The 25,635-nt window shown below is 33.5% G+C and overlaps 1 protein-coding gene across 7 annotated transcripts in view; it reads left to right on the top strand.

Moving 5' to 3' along the window:
• bves (popeye domain cAMP effector bves) overlaps positions 1-17,045 on the top strand; it is a 134,047-nt gene extending 117,002 nt beyond the window's left edge. For 2 of the 7 annotated variants that reach the window (XM_071587787.1, XM_071587753.1), the window contains 3 exons: positions 4,317-4,455; positions 14,756-14,785; positions 15,796-15,975. In XM_071587787.1, the coding sequence (XP_071443888.1) occupies positions 4,317-4,455; positions 14,756-14,785; positions 15,796-15,860 (234 nt within the window). In that variant the 3' untranslated portion in view covers positions 15,861-15,975. Of the gene's footprint in view, positions 1-4,316; positions 4,456-13,999; positions 14,070-14,755; positions 14,786-15,795 lie in introns of those variants that run through there. The other 5 variants (XM_071587797.1, XM_071587761.1, XM_071587770.1 and 2 more) reach the window with 4 other exon arrangements.
• Positions 17,046-25,635: the final 8,590 nt, after the last annotated feature.

Genomic DNA, 25,635 nt, shown 5'->3' with positions numbered 1-25,635 from the left:
GGATATTTGGGGTTCCAACAACTTATTCATACTGCTTGATAAGTGGTAAGTTATATTAGTTTCAGTGGTAACCTGCAAGAAGTGCCGGAATGTATTTAAGTAGAATAATACGAGTATGAAATAATATGCCCATTAGTCCAAGAATTTCTTCCAGAGCCTTTTGTCATATATCCCTCCCTCACAAATGGTGATACTAGATTCCTGAAGATCCTGGGTTGCAAGAAAGATAATGGTAATACATCAGTGAAAGCATATTTATATTCCCAAACCTCTACTTTTTACCATTCACCAGTAGAATAGCAAAAAATTGCTTATTTATGATTGTACTGCACACATAAGGCTGATTCTTTACTTTTGTGAGTTCTTCAGTGTGGAGCAATCACATATCTAACTATGTACTAACTTTGAGAAATATCACCATCACGTTTTTGCCTAACTGAGGAATATATTTTAATGAATTTTTGACACCATCTGGTAATTTAGCCAAGGTGGCAACAAATTACGAGTGAGTAAAATTCTATTTCAATAGTACATCATATGTAAGGATAATGCTGAATATCGCATTTTTAATAGCCTTTCCTGGTTTCTATTTCCATTAGGTCATATTTTATTACAAAATTTCCATTCCCCCTCTAATAATGAGGTTTACTCAATAATTTTTTTCAATTGAACCAATAAAATATCAGTTAAGCTATTGTAGGAGCAGGCGACCATTGATTTCTACATAAGCTGGACTTAAAATATGGTGTATTTCATTGGATTGTTTTGAGTGTTACCTGGCAAGATTTCAGTGCTCTCAAAGTGACATCCTTCCAATTACCTCTTTTGCTCCTATGTTATACTTTTAAATGCTTTGTCAAATTTGATATAAAATATGGATGCCCCACGACATCTGATAAATGCAGTTAAAGGCATCACAACACTGATGAATCAACATTATTAATTTTTAACCACGACAGTAATAGACATATTATGGCCTACATTAAGAATATTAGATGATTGTTTTGAGCACCACCAGCATTTATTGTAAAGACAATATAATTCATAAATTAAAAAAAATCTCTGACCAAATAATCTCAGGGAAAAATTAACTGATTTTGATCAATCTCGTTTTAGGTGTCAAAGTAGTGCTCAAGTAAGTTTTGATTCTGTAGAATTTATGTCTTCTCTATATTATGGGAAACAAGGTTTTTTCACTAACTGTGTGCCATGTATTCACATATTAAAGAGCTTTTAAAATGTTTTATAATCTTTTCCAAAATTAGCATGCTTTGGATATGGAGGGATGCAGAACATACTTAATAGTCATACAAATTGTAACATTCGGAAAACTAAGCCAGATTTTGAAATTTATGGCTAATACTCTTTTTGACAGTGTCATTGTTTCTAATTCTTGGAATTTAAATTTAAAATTTCTGAATATACAGATAACTAAAAATACAGATTTATTTTTTCCCTTGGGAAATATAGGAAAGTAATTGATCATTTTACATCTTATATGATGTTTATAATCTTGCTTAGAATGATGAAAGGCGTATAATGGAATTATGACATATAGACACCATTACCAAATAAATCCATTTAATGTTCATAGGAGTATGGCAGAGAGTTTAACGACTTTCAAATTTTCATACTTCACCTGATTGCCTTTCCCTCATCTGCTGAAACTTACCTTGCAGGTTTGCAGGAGGGAATATGGGTCTATTTTTCATAGAGAGGAAGTGAAAATAAGAGGAATTAACAAAGCTGCATTTTTTCTTTCCATTAACTTAAAATCACGAAAAATTTTTGTTTTACAAGTTTTTTCTGAATATTTAAACTCTAGTTAGTCAGTTCATAATTTCTTTCTTTAATATGACTCAATTTTTTTAATGTGAACCAGTTGGAATGTCTGTTTACATGTTATAGGTAATAATATTATTTAGACAATCAAAAAGGCCTTAAGAATGTAGAATTTCATGGAAATATTCTTAATCTTAAAATAATCAGCAATTAAGAGCATAACGTAGATTCATTGTTAGTATGTAGTTTCTGGATCATCTAATGATATTATCAAATTTTAATGATGAGCTGGTGGAAATGAAATTTTTCTAAAGCAAGTAATAGCTGGGATATAAGCAGGTTCTTTTCTATGTTAAAAATTGTGGCTTGTGGAATAGGAATGAAATGGAGACTTATAGGTTGCCAAATTATATTTATATATTCTAAGGAAAGTTTGCCTGCTGACTCCTATGTGTGTAGCTGACTTAAAACTAACTACTGTTGAAAACCTGAGATAATACTGATTATCGATTGGATGTTATTAGATTGGTATAGTGGCTGGTGCAAGTTTCCAAAACTTTAGAAATGAAACTGTTGACTTAATTGATTCTTCAATTGAAGTTGAAAGCAATTATTTAAGAACATTTATAGTAAATTGGCCACTCAATTGATTGGTTGATACTCTGTAGACCCCCTATCATCAGTTACTGAGAGAGAAGGCTGAAAATAATTTTGTGCTTTTGCTAACCATTTTTATTCCCTTCAACTAATTCTGGAAGCATTAACTTTACCATGCCTATCATTAAATGTAACTTAGTACTATTCCATAGCGATAATCACCCACGTATTTCAAATTAAATGCATGCGTTTCCACAATACCTACACCATCTTGGCCAGCATTCTTAATGAAAATGATTTAATATTTCCATTTCCTAGATGCCATTGATTTAATTAATGATTGAAATGATTGACAGGTGGCTTTTACCTACTGACTTTGATAAAAATGGCTCACCAAATCTCACTGTGGGAAATAATTCTTTTGAAAGGTCATGTTATAAACAAAAATTAAAAATGTAATAATATTCGAAATATTTTCAGGATTAACTTTTATACTTCCACATTAGAGCTGATGTACTCTCAACTCCGCAAATGTCACTCAAGTAGTTAAAGGAGTAGGGAAAGTGGTGTAAATGTGGAAGGAAGAAGATGAGATTAAGAGGAAGAAGAAATAAAAGGAATGCAGGATATTCAAATGTTAATTGATTACACCGCACAACCATGCATTTTGGCTACCTTTTCCAGAGTTAAATTTTATTCAAATTACATATTTTTTTAACTTACCAAGTGAAAATTTTCTGACAGAATTAGGAAAATGCATGCATTAGTGATCCAGGTAGTTTTATTACTGCTTTAAAGCAAATTATTTATAATGATGCATCTCTGAATGTAATCCCCCTGATATCAGATTAGTACTCACCTAAATGATAAAATGTATTATATCCTCAGACTTTGAGACAGTTATTTTAAGATTTAAAAAGTAGGGGGAATCTCATTTACAATATTTCGGCAAACAGGATTGACAAGAACTCTACAACCATCCATTTTCATACTTGTTTGGAATATTTTAACCTTAAGTGATAAATTGTCTGTTGTTGATAGCATGTGACAGATAGATGATAAATATTGGTACCTCAGAGAATATAAATACATGTACTATATTTTGTGACTGCTAAAATAGGGCCATGAATTTCCTGATATGAGGGGTTTAAGATAGAGTTATGTTGAACATACAATGCTTTGGGCAACCAATTAAGTGATATTTTTAGGTATGTCTTGGATTGCTTTTTATGACTTTATGTATGCTGAAAAAAGGATCAACCAGCACTCTACTTCTGCTAATGCTGAAAAAAGTTATTTATAATTTTGGTGCATTCATGAACAGTACTATTAATAAATGAATGTTTCATTGCTAAAATAATTTGAGCTGTTCAAAATATATAGTATCACTGTGTATTTTAACTATATTTATGAATCTTCCATGGGTTGAACCAGATAGGAGTGGAAATGAGAATATACAAAATTCTGTTGCCATTTAAGCATCATTATTTATGGTCAGCCCAAGAAAGTATCTTTTGATTGGTTTTTCCTAAATATTCTTTTCATGATTTTTTCCAACCTATTCCATATTTTTCCATTCAAATTCATGGCATTGGATTAATCATAACATCTTTGTTTTGTTTCAGTTCTGGTTTGAGCGTGAATTGCTCCTATGTTTGCACATTAGCTTTTAGTAAGGCATTCATTCCTATTGGGCCTTAGAGTGGCCTGTGATTAACCTAGAAATCATTTTCTTACTAAGTCTTAAACATAGGCCAAGTAGAATCATGTATGGCACCATGTATTTTAGCCAGTAACTACATTAGAAAATATTTACCCTAAATTTTAATTTAAGAAAGGCTTCTAATTTTTGCACCACACACTTCTTTGCTAGCTTAAGTGTGATGGACTCATGAGCAAATGGTTCATCTCATTTCTCTCCACACATACTATGGCAGGTCAGTGAAACAATGGCTGCCAGTAACAATGGGCACCTGCCGAATAGCCTGGAGGATGGGGAAGATAAGCCAATGCTTATAGTTAAGAAAGCTGGAGATGGCCCAGGAATTACTGCTTTGATCAATCGCCAGCTTCAAGGTATGTTATACTGTGTTTTTTTTAAATGTATCTCCTGCTTTCCACTTTTTAGCTACCTAATACCTTTCCTGCTGCTTTTAATGACTATCCAATTCACCGGTGATGCTATTAGCTGTGGGTGAGTATGCAGTACCTACTTATCATTGTTAACTCTGGGGACAGTGGTCACTGAAAATTTTTTGAGTAATATATGTATAATGCCAGACTTTTAATATGTGGTAGTATCATTTGTCATAGATCTCATCCTTTCATCTTTTAAATGGGTGGCTGCCTCACTCATCCTATTATGGTCATGTGGTGTATATGTTACATATGCATAAATGCTTGCCAGTTTATTCTCAATGTTTAGTAATTGGATGATTGTATCTTCATGCTCTGTATCCTTATTGTTGTATTTCCTGAAATAATTAAATGGATTATTGTTCAAATTAGTGCAATAAATACAAACCACCCTTTTTCAAAAGTATATGAATAACAAGCTCTATCATTCACATTCTTACTAATAAACAATACTTGATTATTTCCAAAGTGTTTCATTGGCATTTTACATGAATAGCATTCCACTAACCAGGAAGTAAGAAGCATGAACACTTCTGGAGAGAAGAAAGAGAAGCTAATAAAAAATTACCAGTTTTGGTCTTTTGCATGTTTCTTGGATTGTGACTGTTGCCAGTTTGGATAAATACTACCTTCCCTTTCCATACATGTGGAATTCTTCATAAAGTAAAGTAATCATTAAATTCAGTTGAATTTAAATGAAGGATTTTGTATTCACATGGTTCTCTCATGCTAGTGAGATTTTCAGCACACTCAGCCGTATGCTGGTCTTAAAATAAACTTGATATATCTGTTTTCTTAGTAAACCATTTCATTATAGCTACCTTGTTATATCAACAATGTCTGGTCAAGTCAGATTGACTTTATTGTCAGTGAGTATTGGCATTTCACTGTTAAGCATCACTAATTATTCTTTTATTTTCTTTCTATTTATTCAAAATTAGTTTCTTAGTCAAGTTGAATATGGTAGTGGTTAAAAGTATTTCTAATTTTTAAAATGATAAGTCATCTCCTACCATCCTATTGTTGAAATTTGGCTAATTTCTGAGAATCCTCATGTGTGATTCATTTTGGAGTTCATCAAACAAAAAGTAATCATGGGCATGCATCATACACCATTTGTATGCACAAAAAATCTCACAAGAATTAAACTCTTTACGTCTTTTTAAATCTATTATGATTTGTACAGTTATGGATCTAATTGAGGAAAGAAAATGTGATGTATTTCTTCACTAAGTTACATTCCTTTGGTGCTAAAAAATTGTTTAATTGATCCTACAGGAAACTTTAGAGTGATGGAACTGATTTACCTGTCTCAGAAAGTTTGGAGAAGACAGATTACTCTTGCACTAATATGGCAACCAATATTATCTGTCAATAAAATGGTAGGAACAAGTTTTCTTAAAAAACTTAAATCAATTTTACGCCAAGGCACAACTACCAACCTTAAGGAATCACATCATACATATATGGTCTAACTTTCAGAAAATCCTGAACAATTGTCTTTGCACTGTTGACCTAATGCACTGCAGTGAAAACTATCTTACCATTCCATGATTACATTACTTTAAGAAACTCAATGTTCAATTAAATAAGATAAATAGGCTTAAAAGTATTAAAGCTGAGCAAAGGAAAAATATTAGTGCACTTGGAAGAATTTTCATTTTTTATGAAAATTTTAAACTTTGATTGTATTTGCATGCACTAAGTTTTACATTTATGATGGATTTTCTTGAATGATAATGTCATAGTTACCATCACCAAAAGGTGTTCTGCAAATTGAGTGGCCATCTGCACCCCTACTGTTTCCATCCACTCTTGACCAAAACCTGTTGCTTCATCTCCTTACATCCTCCTCTCTATCTATGATTTAACATTTTTTTCTTCTTCTCTATCTTCTCTTTTTACCCTTCACTGTTCCCTAAATATCTGTTGTTTAATCTCAATCTATCTTAATATATTGAAAAAATTCAATTTCCTTTTCAATTTTGGATAGTGCTTCGCTATTGCAGTATGGCATAGATGAATCAAACATTTTGGAATGTAGGAGACAAGATATGACGTTTGGGAAGCTAAGGGCTAGGCTAGGTTGTGGCATAGAGGATATATGAGGGCAATCCCAAAAGTACCCAACCCAATAAAGGAAACACAAAAATTTTAGAAAAAATATATTAATTTTTCAATATAATCTCCTTTCAGCTCTATACACTTTTCCCAGCGATGTTCAATAAGTTTGATACCCTTTTTATAATTAGAACTCTCTTGCTCCTCAAAATAGTCATTAACTGCCGACATCACTTCTTCACAGTTGGAAAGTCTCTGACCACCGAGCCATTTTTTCAAGTTTGCTAACATAAAATAACCTGAAGGGTCTAAATCTGGCAAGTAGGGTACATGACGTAGCAATTGAAACTTTAATTCATGAATTTTGGCCATTTCAACAACGAATTTGTGAGCTGGTGCATTGTCTTGGTGAAATAACACTTTCTTCTTATCCAAATGCAGCCGCTTTTGCTTGAATTATTCACTCAAATGTTGCAATAAGTTTGCATAATACTCGCTGTTGATAGTTTTTCCTTTTTCAAGATAGTCAATGAAAATTATCCCATGCGAATCCCAAAAACCGATGCCATGACCTTGCCTGCAGATGACCAGTCTTCACCTTCTTTGGAGTCGGTTCTCCCTTTCAATTGATTGTTTTGATTGTTCATTTGTCTTGGGCGTGAAGTAATGGACCCATGTTTCATCCATGATTATGAATAGGTGCAACAATTCTGCTTTGTTGCTGTGAAACTTTGCTAAACACTCATTTTAAACATCTTCATGACACTGGTTTTGCTTGAGTGTGAACAAATGCGGCACCCATCTTGCACAGCTTTCTCATGTCCAAATTTTTAGTTAATATGCGATATACTGCACTTTTTGAAATGCCTGCTATATCTGCTAGCTTGTGCACTTTCAGTTGACCATCATCCAGTATCACTTTGTGGTTTTTCTCCACCGTTTCTGAAGTCGTCACCTTGTTTGGTCGACCAATGTGATGCTTATCTTGACAGCTCATACAGCCTCATTTAAACTCTGCTACCCAATATTTTACTGTTGTAAACGAAGGAGCAGACTCACTCAGAGTAAAATACAGTTCAGCTTTTATATTGGTTTGCCTGAGGCCTTTCAAATAAAAGTATTGTATCACATAACGATGACCAATTTTCTCCATTTTCACAAATTCACTGAAAACATTCACTATTGATGGCTGCCAAACAAATACTAAACAATGTAGTCTTTGAACTTGAAACATATGCTTTATAGATTGTATGCTTTCTAATACAGTGATATTTTCAAACAACTACCACCATCTCTAGGTCAGGCTGGGTACTTCTGGGCCTTCCCATGTACATATGAAGTATTGACTCAAACTATAATTACATTGTTACAAAGACACTGGATTTCCCTTGATGGAGTCAGTGGGCCATATTTGTACCACCCAATAAGATAGTGGTCTAAGTAATTATGCGAAGTACTTATTTGGACACTTTTCTTAACCTCTGGGGAACATCAGTTTTTTCAAATAATAAGCCATTAATGGAACTGAGACCAGTGCGATATTATTGGTAGGGAGTGGGTAGGTGAATTGGCGTGCAAATGACATGAAATGTGGTGTTTGTAACCCCTGCATTAGAATAATATAGGCAATATTTTAAAACTCTTCCTTTAAGGTGGTTAGAGTAGAATAATAGAAGGTAATGTTAAAGGATGACTCACTTGGTCTACCTGAAGCTGTAAATGAGTAGAGGTCTCCATATAATAATTAGAAGTTATTTCAGTTTGCATGTTGTGAGTTTGGTTTATTTTGTTGATTTAGCACTTAGGTGAATATAATGATGCTGTGCACACAGATGTATAATGATAATATCTGTTGTGGAAAACTTTATGGACTCATAGGAGTGTTAAGCCACCAACTCAACTTGAAAGGTGTTATTACATCAATTAGCCATGGCTGTTTTAGATTTTGCTGATTCTACTTGGTAGGCTAGCTTCTTCCAGAGCTCCATTCTGTGGTAAAGTTATATGCTATACATACATGCAAATATTGGTATTCTGAAAGATAAATTGTATCTTTTATAAGAATTAAAGATATTTTGAAGAGAATTATTTTCAAAATTGTATCTCCTATTTGTTTTATTAATCTTCTTGATTGACATATGGCATTGCCAAATCTATGAAATCATCAGGTTTTAAAAAGGGTATCATTATCTGATTATTTTTAATCTGAATACATGCAATATGATAACATCAGAAAATGGAATAATCAGGTTACATTAAATTTGAGTATTCCATTTTTTCATTAATCATTGATACTTAATCAGATTAAAAATGATTTTTTTCCGAGTAATCAGCTACAATTACCCACATTGGAATGTGACATTGATTATATGGACGGTTTCATAAAAATTTAACTCTTTTGGATATTAGTGTCGCTACTCTCTCTTAGTCAGCATATTAGATTTGCAATGGTACATAACTGTATATCTACCTTCAAAGACCCTGTATTTAACCTATTGTTAGACAAGGTCCTATGGACATCTTGGTCATACTTCCTTCAATATATGCACTGAAGAAAGAATAAGAACAAATACATGCAGGAGTTGACTCTTACACGAATTCATTTGGAAGTTCAACTAATCAGAGTACCTATTATACGTTTTAATCCTCCTCTTTAATTTATGTATTGTGTAAGGTAATTAATGGGTAATTTGTCAAACAGGAAAAGTGAATATGTTATGCATACAGAATGGGAAAAATCTTTTAATAATTATTTTTGCTGAATTATATTATGGCTAACAAGTATTTGAAGATCACATTTTTATTTTTCTTAGCCACAATATCAATGAGGGAATTTGTCAGTAATTCAAATACATCAGGTTAAAGAAAGGAGTAGTATATCTATATCATGTAATAAGCATTTATGTTTGAAACATTATTGTGATAAATTGGATTTGAGAAAGATTTAATTACCTTTTCTTATAAAAATATACTAATAATTGTACTTTGTTTAAATTTTTCATGATTTATCTAAGTTCTTGTATGTAATTTTATCAAAAAATAATAAGCTATTTGATTACTATTTTCCCGCTAGATGTAAACAAAAAGTAATTAAAAATTTTTCTTTACACGATCAAAAGTGATTTCTTAGAGAACTAGAAAAGTAATTCAATCATTAATTATGATTGCTTGATATAAAAAGTAAGTAGTAACTAACTACAGCAGGGATTGAGATAGTGTGGTGGCTATCGTACTGGCTCCCCACCCAGAGGGCCCTGGTTCAAATCCTGGTGGCATCGAATATTTTTCAGTGGTATCTCCATCCCTACTTGAGGTTCTTTGTGGAGGGCACTTTCAGTGCCCTCCCTTTCTGTCGGATGGGACGTTAAGCTGGGGACTGCTTGGCGCCTTTCGCAAAGAGTAGACTAATGCTTATGCCGGGTATCTTTCCACTTTTCATCCTTTCCTGTCCGTCCCTAATGGTGCAAATGACCGTTGCTGTCGGTCGCCTCCCCTAAATACTACTACTAATAATTACAATTTCAAAGTAATCTGTGCTGCCCTGGGGATTGCCTGTACTTTTTATATTTCATATGAACTTATCATTCATACTACGACATGCATCATATATACTACAGTATACTACTGCATACATAAAAAATACTACATTCCATGTCAACACTCTCAAAGTTTGAAATATTTCCCAACATGTCTAATCTGTATATCTCTCCTCTTCTTTATAATGGCCCTTGAGGGTGGTTTCTTCCACTATTCTTTTCAAGGATTCTATTTCACTTCTCTTTCTACCCAAAGCATCTGAAACATTCTTCAGTAACACTGCAAATCCAAACCCCTGGCCCTCTTTCTCTACATCACTTGTAATTATTTAAATCTTGCTCCCATACAGCAACATGCTCCACACAAAGTTCTGATTGAATATTCCTTCAGATACATATTTTTACAGTTGGAAGTCATTTGTGCTTGGCTGATACAGCTTGCCATGCCTACTCACCGCTAGAATTTTTGTCTTCACTTTAATTATGCTCGTTGAGCTTGTGTGCCTGAATGTGAGAGTGGCCTTTATCTCCTTCAGGGTGAAAGTCAGCTGTTCATTTTTGTCCAGCATTACCATATTAAAAGTTGAACAGAGATTATCTATTTTTTCTTCAGACATTTCAATCATCTTCAAGTTTGATACTTCAGCTAATTCAATCTGGATATATTAAACAAAAGAGGTGAAAGTGAACACTGTTGTCTTACCCATTGTTCCATGTTATGTTCGTCTTGATGCTTACCACACCTCACTACTACTGCATCCTCTTTAAATGGGCTCATAGCCAACCTCCTGTATTTGTGTTTCACACCTAACCATCAGGTCCAGCTTTGCTTTATACTGCTGCTGACTGCTATGCAACAGAATGCTGCCTTTCATCTTTCACCTCCTCCCTGCTTTTCCACTACCCTCCCCTTACTTGCTATTTTGTATACATATATAGTCTCTGAGTGATGACTGTTACCTGGTGATGATGTAGTTACATTGAAACCAGTTGTAATAAATCTTATTTTATGGAAAATCGCCAATTTTTAATCAATCATGATATTCCACCATGTCATGCCTGAAACATCTCTTTTTCTTTGTTACAGGAATTCAAAATGTTACTTACATTTTTCTTGGGAACATCCATTACAATTTGTACCCAGATTTACTGCAGGCAGATAATTTTATTTTTACTTACCTTCCACACAGTTGGCATCAAGCTGGACATTACTTGACTTCTTGAAATCACTCTCATGAAATATTTCACATTTATTTATGTTTGGCAAACAACAATTCCAGCACTTGTTGGTCATTTCTGAAACATATGCAAGATTGGTAGCAATATCTGGTGCATGATGCACCTGTTCTATTTCTTTAGTGTCATTAGGTTACTTGTTCTTCACAGAACTCAATTCTCCCAACTATCATTGAATCAGCAGGTACATACACTTAAAGATGCATCACTACTGCATCACTGAAGCTAATGTTTCTACTGTTTGTCTGACAAGGAGTTGGGAAAACCACTTAATCTTATTTTCTTAAGACTGATGATTTGAGATCCCTATCACTGTAAGGAATGCTCATACATTTACAGGAGATTTATCTCATTCTACTTGCTCTTGTTGTTCTTGCTTGACTCTTGAGACTGGAATCCTTTAATGGGTGCCATTGACTGCATCTACTCATCTACTCCTTTCTTTTGGTAACAGTCTCGCTTGATGTGTCCAATTCTCTGACAATTTTCCAATTTTTTGTGATGGTAAATGGGTTGGCTTCTTCTAATAACTGTAGCCATGCTTTCATTTATGAATTCTTTTTGTTGATTGTTCTCTGTTTCTTCATAAGCAACCTGCTCTGGATTTCATCTGAAGAAACATCCCAAATTTTAACTGTCCCCTGCCATTAGTAGGGGTTTATGTGATGAAGGAAGTCCACTTGTCATCATGCATGTTTTATCAACTTCAATATCTATATCCTTAAATTCCTGAGCAATATTTTATGAATTCAGCAGTGCATGGGCTATTCGGGGTTACTTAGGTTATTGAAATTTTTTAACTCTGTTGAAGTCAAGTTCTCAAGCAGAGAGCACAAACTCAAGTTTTGTTGAACTCACCTTTGAGTTGTTTCTGACTGAAACTTATGTGCAAGCTGGGTCCAAACCCAATTTACATGATCTGCATCATCAACAAGATATTGTAAACTGGAATGAAAGCTGTGAATGATCAGGCTGAGCACTTTGACATAATTGTCTTCTGAAAAGTCCTTAGTGTCAATTTTTATATTACCTTCCATTATCAGTTGTCTTAAGAAAACTTAATGAGGCCCATTAAAAATTCATGGCCCATATATTTATGAAAAAACTGTAAGTGCAAAGTGAAGCACTCCATGCACAAAAAACAAAAGACTGGTTAGTTTTATCATTAACTGGAAGTGGAAAGTTCAGTCTGGTTTACATTAAGTCACAATTCATACTGCAATGTTTTTATAAAGGATTATGAACGTATGTACTGGTGAAAGGGTAATTTCAGTCTGAAGGATCATGGGCATTATTGAAGGTTAAAATCCTCTTTAATATGCTGGGTTCAATATAATCAGTATTGGATTGCATTAATTGTAATTCATTTAAAATATCTCTGCGACTGACCCTTCAAAATAACTCTTTGAGTGTACTCACTACCAAAGAATGGATGAAAAAGGCACTTTCACAATACTTTCAACCCATTTAACAATACTTTACATAAGGAACTGAAGTTCACAGAATTCAGAGATGAACATGATTTCTCTGTCATCTAGCTCACATCTTATTCATTCCTTGTAGCTCTCCATAAGCTGTTTAGAGACTCTTCTCTTTCCTCCTCAGTCACAAAGATATTTTTAATGCATTATACCTGTACATTGTACCTGTTTGTGATTCTTTTCAATATTCAGGTATCCTTTTTTCCATTGATAATTTAAGATGGGTGAAGGTTAATGCAAAAACCTATAGGTGTGTAGTTAGATAGTGGTGAATGTTGTGAAATGGTATACTGTATGTAATTTTATGGTTTGATAGGGCTGCCTGTTGTGTTTAAGGGAGTGCCAATATCTCCATGTTCTCAATAACTCTTATCTTGTTGATAAATTTTTCTTTTTGCCACGTTAACTTTGGAATATATTGTAGAGAGACCAACATTCTGGGACTAGATGCATGCTACTTGCACAGTAATATTCTGGGATTTTATTTTCACAATTAATTTTGGTATACTGTTACCTTGTCATTGAATCAAACATTGTATCATTGTAAGTTATTAACTGGTTTGACTGTTTTTGCTGTTAAATCTCACCTTTTAGTATTCCTTCAGCTCCACTATAGTTGCAGGAGAATTAAATGTTTGAAATACTGCTAATTATGAATTTGAGCTACCCCATTTACTGTACATTTTATTACCTATTACCTGTACGATTTATGATTTCATTTCTGGATTAAATTTCAGTGTATAGTGGCTTAAATGTCTAGAAATAAATATTAGCTGGGCATTTCTTTCCTCAAGCATGTAAACTGCAACACTCTCCACACTGTGTCTGGTTCTATGCACACATCTTTTTGCTTTGTTCTCCAAAAAGTGTCATGCAAAATTTAGCACTGCAGTTTGATTTCATTGCACTGAATCAAAATAGAAAAGACACCTGGCATCATGGATTTTGATGCAAAAAAACAGGCATTGCAATTAATCCACGTTTCAAGATCTCTCTGCTTGTTTATTATTTTCACCTCACTAGGTACCTATTCCTTTTCGTAGGAAGGATCACTTCAACCCATGTTAGTTATTTACTGCACTAATTGACTCGGTTTGAGAGAAAAAAAAGAGATACGCTTATGTGTAAACTGAACTTTTGTTTGTTATTCTGCTTTGTTGTGTTTTCTAGATCATGATGAAATTGTCTGTGAGCATGAACCCTTGTTAGAGCGTGCGCAGAAAGAGTGAGGGAGCATGGGGGAGGAAGATGAGAGGGGGGAGGGGGATGGTGTGGAACGAAGGTGGGCTTCTTGTAGGATGTGTGGCGATCACGAATTGTAGAGAAGCTACTCTCTCTCTCTCACTCACTCTCCTCTCTCTAAGTGTGTATAAAAGACTCCAGATGTCGCTATGCCCCAGTTGTAGAGGCAGGTGAGTTTTGTTTGTCATTTGAATTTCCCTGCCTTCTCAAATCATATTCCCGCGTGTGTGTGTGTATGTGTGTGCACTCCTTGATCTGCTCATTAATTCCTGCTTCTTCCCTTGCCGCTTCAACATTCTGCTTCCCATCAAGCCTTCCTGACCCCCAATAATGCCGTTACTATTTTTTAGTCGGCACAGAGGGTGTTTTTGTTGACCTGGCATATTTGTCGTTGAAATTTGGAATGTGACTTGTGATTCTGACCACTCTGTCATTAAAACTGTTGATTCATTCCTTTACTTGTCAGTTTGTGGAAGTGAGTACATACTTTTGCCATGTGTGTGAATTTATTTAGTGCAACACACTATGCTGTAAAAAGCCTGAAGTATATGGTTTTAAAAAAGTCAATGGCATAACTAATGAAATGTGTGAGGTTACTGCTGACAATAAAATGCTTTTTCCATCAATACGGCTTATAATTACAGTGATGATTATTACATGGACACCTAATTTCTTTTTGCCTAGGTATGCCTAGGATTAGGTACTATTACTGTGGTAAGTCAAATGGAAATTTGTGTTGAAATGTTTGATTGTTTGGAGCATGATAGGACATCTAATTTTTTACCTTATTTTCTTGTTAAAACTCATAAAGTTAATTATGGTTGCTTGTTAATATATCAATTGGATAGATACATGTGTACCTACTTTTATATGTATTTATTTAGATGCACTCATAGTATTGGCATACAGTAAAGGATATGTTCATTTTCGTGGCTACTTGAACACCAAAAATAATGAATGCTCCATATACTGATTCTGCTTGCTGTTTATTGATCTTATCAGTATCCTTGGTTCTTGATTTTAGAATGGATTTTCATTTAATAATATTTCATGGAAGAGGGTAAAGTGAGCAGGACTTTTTAGTTATCTATTCAATACTGTGATAATTTATTCTGAAAAATACAAAACATATTTTGATTTTACTTTCAGATGAATGTATTAATGGAATGCATTTAGTGTAGTGTAATGTTTCTTATCCTGTTTTTGTTTATTCACATAGCTCACGTTTAAAGTTATGAGGTTTTAAATATATATTTTATATTATTTTGCATATGATTGTTGTTAAATTTTTATTAAGGTACATTGATTGCTTTTTATGCTGTAGTATTTATAGTAGACATACCTACCAACTTTAGTATCTTCTTTATCAAAATTCAGTTTGTCAAAACTTTGAATTTAATTCTTTGTGTTATTACTAACTATGTCAGTCATAATAATTTTATATCATGCATTAGATACATAGGAGGAATTCACCTATAAATGATATATCCATGAATAGAGATAACTTTTAGTCATTTAATGTACCAATCATCACATATTTTACCTAGCTTTGACACAGGATTACAAAAGACATTAATGGAGGGCGAATATAACTGAAATTGTTTGGGAGCAACACGTAGTGGTGTTACATTGCCTGAAATTGGTATTCTGAATGTAGGAATGTCATTGTACAGTTTAAAATCTTTAATGTATCTCTTCAATACATGTGTATTTTTCTTTTACAGCAACTGATCCTAATGCTTGGCGCTTGGGCAGAATTGAAGAAGCAGATCATGAGACTCCAGTGTGAATTAAAAGTATATATTATGTATGAATGTATATATGTATACATAAATACATGCAGAAACAGATACATTGATTGGTATCAAGTTGCCTTAAGGTGGCAATTTAGTTGTAGGTTAGTGCTTTGGGCACATGTTATTAACCCAAACAAAGCAAGTGAATGGTTAGCTTGTCCCTCACATTGATTGAATGCAAATGAGTGACAAGTTACCTCTGTGCTACTGAAAGAAGAATGTCACACAGATGCCCAGTTGTGAAGAATTTAAATCTTGGGCTTGTTGACTGTTTTATCAACCTTTTTATTATAGGTGATGTTGTTAAAAGACTTAGTTTGTGTGAATCTGCGGTGGTTCATGCAATGTTTTATAGCTCATATCCAACAAAAAACACTTCTCAAATATCTGAGACAACATTAGTGAAAACTAATTTACTGGCATGCTATATGTATATATATATATATAATTTTATGGTGATCAATGATTTGAGCTCACCTTTGAGCATGCAATTTAAGCACCATAAGAAAGTTAAGTACCCTAATTAAATTGGAATTTATGATTTGAGTTGAATAGGTAATTAAGGCTGATACTTTTTCCATATGAATTGTTTTCTTTCTCCCAACTTTTATTATCTGTTTCATATGCCATTCTTTTGGTGCTTATGATATTTACTCAGTCAAGGGGTAAGGAAACACGGAAAATTTTTCTTGAAATTGAATTTTGCTTATTTTTTCATTTTATAAATGGAAAACCAATGACTAAGTAAACTACTTTAATTTTGTTATTTTAAGCTTAACAGTTTAAGTATATACACACATACTTACATAAATTCCTAATTGTGATATGAAGACTGTTTATTTACACCTGATATTATCATTTGTGTGGTCTTGCATTATAAGTGTAATTCCTTTCCATTTCTTGATATATTTCTTGAGAGTATGAAAAAATTGTGAAATAAGCATATTTTGGTATTTTTAATAATATTTTGTTTACAATACATAAGAAAATACTCGGGCTTGCCAATTGACATTTGGTAATTCTAGTAATTTTTGCTTTAATTTTAGATTTCCTATTATTTATAATCCATTAACAGGCATTAACTGTTGGATAGCTTTCTAAAATATGTTGATTGAAGCCATTGTTACTGTTTTACAAGTGCCATTTTATGTCATTTTTATTAAAAAGTAACCACTCAATGAGATTATTATTTCTGCCAAAATTTATGACCCAATGATGTAAAATTGTTGAAAACAATAGTCTTACTGCAGTATTGTGGAAAATATTTTCTGTAATATGTGATGGATTAATATATGTATATATATATATATATATATATATATATATATATATATATATATATATTTGAAATATAATGTGACAATTAACGTGAGTATTTTATGTGCTGAATAAAGTGGTTTTTCTGTTTTCAAAAGTACTGTCCAATGTGCAAGATTTATGGAAGTGTGATGATTTATTCATATTATCCTTGTGATAACTCAAGTCTGAATATTCTGATAATAATTTCAAATATTATGTTATTTGAGTACATTTTTGTAGGAATATTTATCATTTTAGTTTGTTTTGAGATTTGACCATCAGTCCATTTGTATTTCAAACAATATATATATATTTATTTATTGAATCAAATTGATTCTACAGTTGGCCTTTTGATGACCCCAATCACCTTGATGGTATACAACATCCATCCAAAAATGTTAAAATTTCTTAAACATTATTCATATTAAATTTGATTTCATATAAGTCCCTTCATGCTTACATTTGTTAAGGATATTTCATAGATGGCCAAGAAGCTCTGAATTTAAACTTGAAGTTAAGGACCAATTATAGTTAACTTAGGTTGATTTAGATATAAAACATATTGTATGTTAAAAAGCCATAAAAGTGCTTGGAAAGGACCCTATCTACATTCATAGGGTATTTTATGATAAAATATTGTGTTTGTGTCATAATTTATGTTCCATAAGTTTGTAAGAACTTAATCCTTGAAATGCCTTTCAAAATTGACTTGTGAATGACCTGCAATCATCTTCCTATGGTTGGTTTTATAATCTTCAGATAATATATTTATTGTAGGCTAATGAAGAAAGCATTACCTATTACAGTTATGTCTGTTGTTAAATGCAGAGGTATAATTTTTTTATCATGTTCATTCTTATATAAATTGGTGGAGAAGTAAAATTGTGGTCTGCAGAAGTTCACTGAAATTGGTCATTAAAAGGTCCATGTGCTTTTCACTTTTGTAATATCCAAATAAATTAATTTCATTTTCATTTTATAAGAGAATACCTAGTTATTTTATGCATTCTAGATTACCAGGTTTACTAATTTTTTAGTATATTTACACGTTTTTCTCATTGTATTGGTCAACAGAAATATTTTCTGTCTTTTAAATATATTACTCATTGGGACCTGAAAATGGTGATCATCAGTAACCTATTTTGTAACATCTCACTACGATTTTTCTGGAAAGTTTTCTGCTGAGGCACAATTATGGTTAAGATGACTAAGGAAAATAAAACAAAAATGAGAAACCTACTGACTCAATGAATTAAAAGGAACGGTAACTATGCCTGTATGAATATTATGGGAAGAATCAACCCTAGGCATACTCTTATTAGTGGGCAAAGGATATGATGAAGGAAATTACAGAGGAAAAATAAATACATCAAAAATACTGACTCATTGTGGAAAGAATAGATGAGAAGCCTTGCAGACACAAATCTTTATTTTGATTTGGTGTCTACAATAAATTCGAAATGTATACTGTGTTTGAAAGGTTTTGAAATAATCCAAGCACTAGTGGATCTAGTACACCTCCAATAGATGGAGAGTCATTTTCATATATGATATTATAAAATTTAAAATTAATTGAACTGATTTAGAGACTGCAATACACCTTGCAGCAGATAATTTTTATTGCTTGGGGTACAAATTGTGTTAAAAAGTAGTGCTAGGAATATAAGTTATATTGCTTTTGAATTTTATTATTGCAGGTACTCTACTGGTTAAGGTAGGTTTTGGATGGACACAAATAATTCTCTTATCTCTCTTAAAAAAACACACAACCCAACATCTTACTCTAGAGTAAACCTCTCTTCAACTCTTGACTCCCTCCCTTCATTCCATCCAACATCCCTTTCCCATGCCTGCCCCTTGTTTGCCTGAGTACTTATCAGTCATCCTAACATAACATCAGATTGTTCAATCACATGTTCAAGCAATATTTATTTCAGATTGGTGATAAATGGATGGTAGGTATTAAGGAACAAGAGTGAAGATGGAGTGGAGGGAGGAGTCGAGAATCATGGTTCAGCATAGGCCTATCCCAAATAAATAGGCTGGGGATGATGGACATGACAGTAATTGACAAAAGGTGAGTGAGGTTTCTTGGAAAATTAAAAAGGCGAATGCTAAGCAATTTAAATTTTTTAATGTTAGAATTGAAGTTCCTCAGAAAAAGAAGCATTAAGCTTATGATGACCTAAATAATCAAGAAAATATAGATTTGAATTAATAGAAGCAGCATTATCCAGCAATTGCAAATGATTAATACTGAACTTTTTTACAAGTACAAGCCTTAAATGATTTTTATTTTTGGTTGCATAGGATAAATATTATGATATAGCATGTAGTTAGTTTGTAATAAATTCCAGGAGTGCTGTAGACTTCAATTTACCTTTCCTAAAAGGTTTCACCTATGAAAGGTTGTGAGTGAGGTAATGCCTAGGTATTTAATAGATTCTATACATTCTCATTTGGTGTTTCCGATGCAGTAGGCATTCTGGAGAGAATTGACCTTTTTCCAGGAATTTATCACTGCAAACCTGTTAAACTTTAATTCTAATTCAACTAATTCTGTGTACAAGTTTGGATCACTAGCGATTAGGCTAGCGGAATGAGTGCTAAACACTAACTGAAGTAGCAGGTGTGCAATCATTCTGGAAATTCCCCTCTGCTCATCCCTTGTTATATGAAAAGTTACTTGTTAAGCAAGTCATTTTCAGGACCAACAATTATGCTCTTAATGCAAATTACTGTTTCCACTGCAATTAATTTAAATTTCTGACAGCAGTTTTAATGGGTTTCAGATGAATTAGGCAGATTTGCTAAAGGAAACCGATTATTTATTTAAGTTTAAACTTAGGGTCATCAATTATGTAGGAAAACTTGGATTGAACACAAATATTTTATTAGGTGTTATTATTGAGGGGTATGTAATTCTGGAATGAATATAATACATTAGGTTTTTTTCCGTAGAGATAGACTTCAAACACCTTTTTCTTACATTTACTAGAATAATTTAGGGTGGAATAATGCCTTAATGAAAGATTGTGTCCTTCTCAAATTTGAAATCAAAACAAGGATATATTATTTTATTACTAGCAACTTTTTATAGAACCACAATTATAAAGTCACGTGAGGTATGTTTAAGTGCAGTAGCATATTCATCAGGTGAAACAAATGAAACAGTAGCTCTTTTATACTCATTTAAGGGAGAAGAAAAAAGATGGGGGAAGAGGAGGGTTTCTATTATGTAACTTCTGTAAGGATTGGGGAAAAAGTGAAAAATTAATTATTTATCCCGGGGTATGATCTCCAGAATACATTAAGTCAAATGTAGTTCTGATTAAGGCAATAACCATTAATATGATCACATTACAAATTATTTCACTTTCTCTATTAAATTCTTCTTAGACAATGGCATATTATATGGGAAATGTTGCAGGAAATTATTCATCAGTAGCTGTAGGCTAATGGAATTTCCACTAGAAGATTAAACGAAGGGCAACTATCTGCTTAGTTAAGGTCAGCCTTTATTTCAACTCAGGCTCTTAAATGTTTCCCAGTTATATTAATTGTTATATCAAAAAATCTTTTTTTAAGCACTTTTATTATGGCTATCATTTCTACATTGTGTGTACATAGAAATTTTACATCCAAACAATTAAAAGGTGTTATCCTTTAACTAAGTCACAGGCAGCTTTGACTGATCAAAATAATCTTTGGTGAAGTCACGTGTGATTACTGCAATGAAAAGAAAAAGTTCTCTTTATTCTTGCATTAAAAAGGAGAATGTATGTACCGCAGTCTCATTAGGCAACCAGTAATCCCTCCCTCCCTCTTCATCAATGAGAGTCACAGAGATTAATACAAGTTGACAATTTTCTTCAAATTTTGTTTTTTGTCTTTGAGCCATTCCACTTATGTTCTTGGTACATCTCCCTGGCAGCTTTTTTAAATGAATTCCTGGTTGCATACTTGGACTGCAATTTGAATAGAGAGACAACTCCCTTGTGTAGGGAGGGGTGGGAGGTTAAGGTGAGAGGAGAGCGAAGGGTGGGAAGTTGCATAGTGGGTACATATACAGGGGGACATATTATACAGTAATCACATATATGCTATATGTCCTCCCTCTCCCCCTCCCTCCCCTTCCATCCCTATTTCCCCCTTCCCAACCTCCCTCCTCACCTCCCCTAAGTCTAATATAAACTTATCACTATTTTATCTGATATGTTATTCTACTTACATTATTCACAACCCTGTTTATTTATTTGTTTCAGTATCCTCATCATTGGTCTTGCAGCATATGGTGATATTCTTAATGCCAAAAATGTTTGATGACCTACAATTCCAGTCAAATTCTGTGTCAAATCATCTGAAGTCCTTCCACAGAGAACGATTTCTATTTCTATTGATGCATTCATACAAATTTTGTGAACCTGTTTATCATCAATAAAAATGTTGTCTCTACTTTTCAAGTCTGTAGAATGAAACCTTTCGCAATAAGGTAAATGAAGAATTGGACAGTGGAGAGAAGTACTTAAATAATAAACTAACTAATCTGAGATAGAGCGTCTATTTTGTTTAATATATCAGAAAGTTTAGCATGGTCTTGACATACCCATAATTTCACTGGGCGAAAGGTTCCAGAAGGGGCAATGGAGGAATTTAATTCAAGATGGCACCAGTAGAAGGTGATTTTGTGTGTATTGTTTTGAAAACTCTAAAATTAGAAGTCCGCAGTGCAATTTTGTACCAAATGAGTTTGAAAGACACTAGAATCGACAAGTGTTACTTTTGTATTCATTGCAAATAACCACAAGCGAAAAATAATAAAACCTTGAAATTCTTTGCAGTGTATGCAAGAGGACAAAGGCACTATCCAACAATTGGTAGTGGCCGCTTAAGTTTTAAAGGATATCAAGACTGAGATTGAACTCAAGAGGTTCATGACCATGTCAGCTATTCCAACATTGCAAATGAGAGAGCTGGCTCATTGGGAACATATATCATCCATTAATTAATTTGCTATCCCCACAAAAAGCTCAATATTCTTATTAAGGTGGCTACTGCATCTAGGATTGTTACCTTATTTGTACTTAATTTAATGTTACTTGAATTAATTACACAATCACCATTTCAAATGGTAAATAAAGTGTATCCTGAGGTGACAATGAATCACAAAGTGCCACTGTGCTAACCTTATAGTTACCACAATAACAAATTTTAAGTAATGCTTCTACACCCAAGAAAAATAATGCATAGATAATGGCTGACTCATTCCTTTATTGTGTAAAAAAATTGTCAATGCTGTAACACAGCTGCATCCTGGGATAGAAACAGCTCCATAACATAATGATTGAAAACATGAAAGCTCCATCAAAAATCATGGTGTTATAATTCTTCACACAAGGACAAATTACTCAAGAAAGGCTAAAATTCCAGAAGACATCATGGATGATCTGCACTGTTAGTTAGACAATGTTAAAAAGTGATTTCCTGAGATATGGTAAATGGAATCCTAAACAAAAGAGATATTAATCCTAGATTTTACAAAAAGCATTGCCTGCAATATAAATTGGGCTTTGAAGATTGTTTTTGGATGTCATTTGACACCTCAGTGAAAACTGCTTAGGAGAAGATGGTGTTCTAACTGACAGAAAAGGGTCAATTCCAGATTCAAATTTCAACCTTTCTCTATAACTTTCCACATCCTCACAATGTCTTCCACCATACTTCTTTAGCTCAATTTGTTACCCATCTCCGGGTGAACAATTAATGTAAGTATTTACATTCTTACATTTCCTTCTCTTGTCTACTTCAAATCATCTTGTCTACTAAGGTTTGCCCCAAGAATTTAAAGAATATAATTGAACCTTAAATAGTTTTCCAAAATCACTGGTTTTTACATGGTAGAATAAATACTCCATATTTCTAATAATCTACAAATACGGTGTCTAACAGTACACTGTCAGAAAGGTAAGTCCATCGAAATGTTAAAAATAGAAAATTAGTCAAGGATACCATTCTACTAGGGTGGCCAGAGATGGAGGTTCAGCCAACTATTTAAGAGAAAACAGCCTTAAATTGTGTCAGAAAATGTGTTGTTTTGATTCTGAAAAACATTTTGAAATATCAGCAATGACTCTATTTTCACCTCTGTTTACTCTCTTTCATTTCACCCAAGAGAGATTTCCATATTTTATTTGGCTAGCTGGGACTACTCTTAATCATCCTAGTAATACCACAAGGATTATTTATGCTGGTGGATTTTTAAGTAGACTTACTCGAAATACTACAGAATTGAGTTATTTTCATTTGGTGTTACGTTTCTGATCATTGAACCAACAAGAACACACAGAAAACCAGCTCTGTCACTAATCAGGTTAAAATGTCAACCAACAAACATAGGGCGGAATAATTAGTGTGTGGAAATGATTAACTGGAAGAAAAAAATCTGAATCAGAGTTCACATTTATGTTTACTTAAATGTAAACTTTAGCAATACAAAGAGCATATTTCTCATTTTCCAGTCACAAAATATTTACTGCAGACAGGGTGAGATGGAATTGAAACAAGCTGGCATTAGCTTCAACAAGTGGTTTAATTTGCTAGCCACAATTCTAAATCCAGTGTGGTAATTTTTGAAATATTTATGGCACCTCAAGTCTACTATCGTGACACTTGGGAATTGAAAATATGCAGTATACCAGACCAAATTTTGCAAAAAACTATTGTTTACTAACTAAAGCCATGCATTATTAAATAATTTTGTACATAAGGTCGAGATGCATAAGATAAGATCAAGAGTAGGGAATAATCCAACAGAATCTTTCTTAAAAGTTTGAGCATCTTAGCTTCACATTCCTATAAGTGCAAGCTGATTCGCTGGAAATAAATTGTAATCAGAAAATATAACCAGAGAGATGGTGAGTGGGTGCTCTTGTGTGTGAAATGAATAAGGGAGAACAGGGGAGAGTTGGATTAATTGAATGTTATTGCACGTAATGAGTGAGACTGATATAAATTGTCATTTAATAACTGGTCGCTTTGGATCCTGCGCTGAATGATTTCTAATTATTCTAGGGCATCTAGTTTATTCCCTTTCTTTTTAGTCTATATGAAGGTTGAAGTTGCATTGGTGATCAGTTTCCATAATGTGTTTTGTGACCATTGAAGTTTCATCTCCTTTCTGTAGACACCTTTGGTGCTCATTTGCTCTGGTTTGGAAGTCTCTACTTGTTTGACCCATGTATTTAGCAAGACAGGAGTCACATTTCAGTTCATAGGCTCCACTTTTCTACATTCTGTCCACTTTGTCTTTGAGATTGCTCAATAGTTGGGAGAACTGAAGTGAACTGACATGTGACTCTTGCTCTGACCCCCCCCCCCACGTAGGCACCCTTGCCCCTTCATCATTCCTGTCTTTGCCCTCGTGATGGAGTTACTCGTTCTTTAAACTCACCTTGAGCTCAATTCTGTTCAACAAAGAGCTTGAGTTAAGTCCTTGGTAGGCCTCAAGGAATTGTTGATGCTCAGCTTCACCCTTAGATTTGCTGAAACTGGACAGTTGAGAGTGTAGGGCTCAGGAGTGGGGTCAAATAGCATTCCTCCCAGTCTGCTGATGTTGTTTCCCGTGCCAACCCCATTCACATTGTTTGATAACAGCTCTATTCTTGATCACCCTTGACTGCTGCAACTTAAACTTTCAAAACAAGGAGCATTGGCTTTCACACCATTTATCCCATTAGAAAACAGGAAAATGGTGTGTACGTCTATAATAGTGCTATTTCATTGTTTAAAAAATGCATTAAAAAAATTTCCATTCATTATTAAAATAAATTATTACACAGATCACCACCCACACTCTTATGCACATCACCTAATATCTCTAAAATTATTTCGTGATTCATAAATTGAGATACTTATTTTAAAGTTTATGTACATGTATTTTTGTATGCAATTGTTTAAACCTAATGCTTTCGGAAATTGTTTTAGCACTTGAATATTGAGCTACAAATCCAATCCTATGGATAAATAAACCTTTTTGAAATGCAATAAATAATGGAATAAAAATATGATGAGCCATGCCCATAACTAGTAATAGTAGTACTACCTTGAACAAAAAGTTCCCGGAATAACCACCGTGTGGCGCTCCCATCGTTCCGATTTGAGTTCTGTTTTTTTTTGTTAAATTGGTACATCTGTTGTTGATATTCCCTTTAAATCTTAGTGTCATAACTTGACATTTGCAAAAGTTACGTAGCCAAGAGTACATCTATCTCTGTGTGTGTTGGCGATTTTTTACAATTTCAGAAATGGATTTAAATTTGCAACAACGAACTTGTATTAAATTTTGCGTAAAAAACGGATTTAGTGGCGCACGGACGTTGGAAATGTTGGAAAAGTGTTTCGGCAACGATTCTCTAAAAAAAACGGTCGTTTACCAGTGGCACGAGCGGTTCAGAAGTGGTCGTGAGTCAA

Source organism: Hetaerina americana, unplaced genomic scaffold, assembly GCF_022747635.1.
Source record: "Hetaerina americana unplaced genomic scaffold, ioHetAmer1.1.p SCAF_1, whole genome shotgun sequence".
Classification (NCBI taxonomy): Eukaryota; Metazoa; Arthropoda; class Insecta; order Odonata; family Calopterygidae; genus Hetaerina; species Hetaerina americana.
The sequence above is the reverse complement of the archived record's forward strand: the minus strand, read 5'-3'. Positions and strand labels throughout refer to the sequence as shown.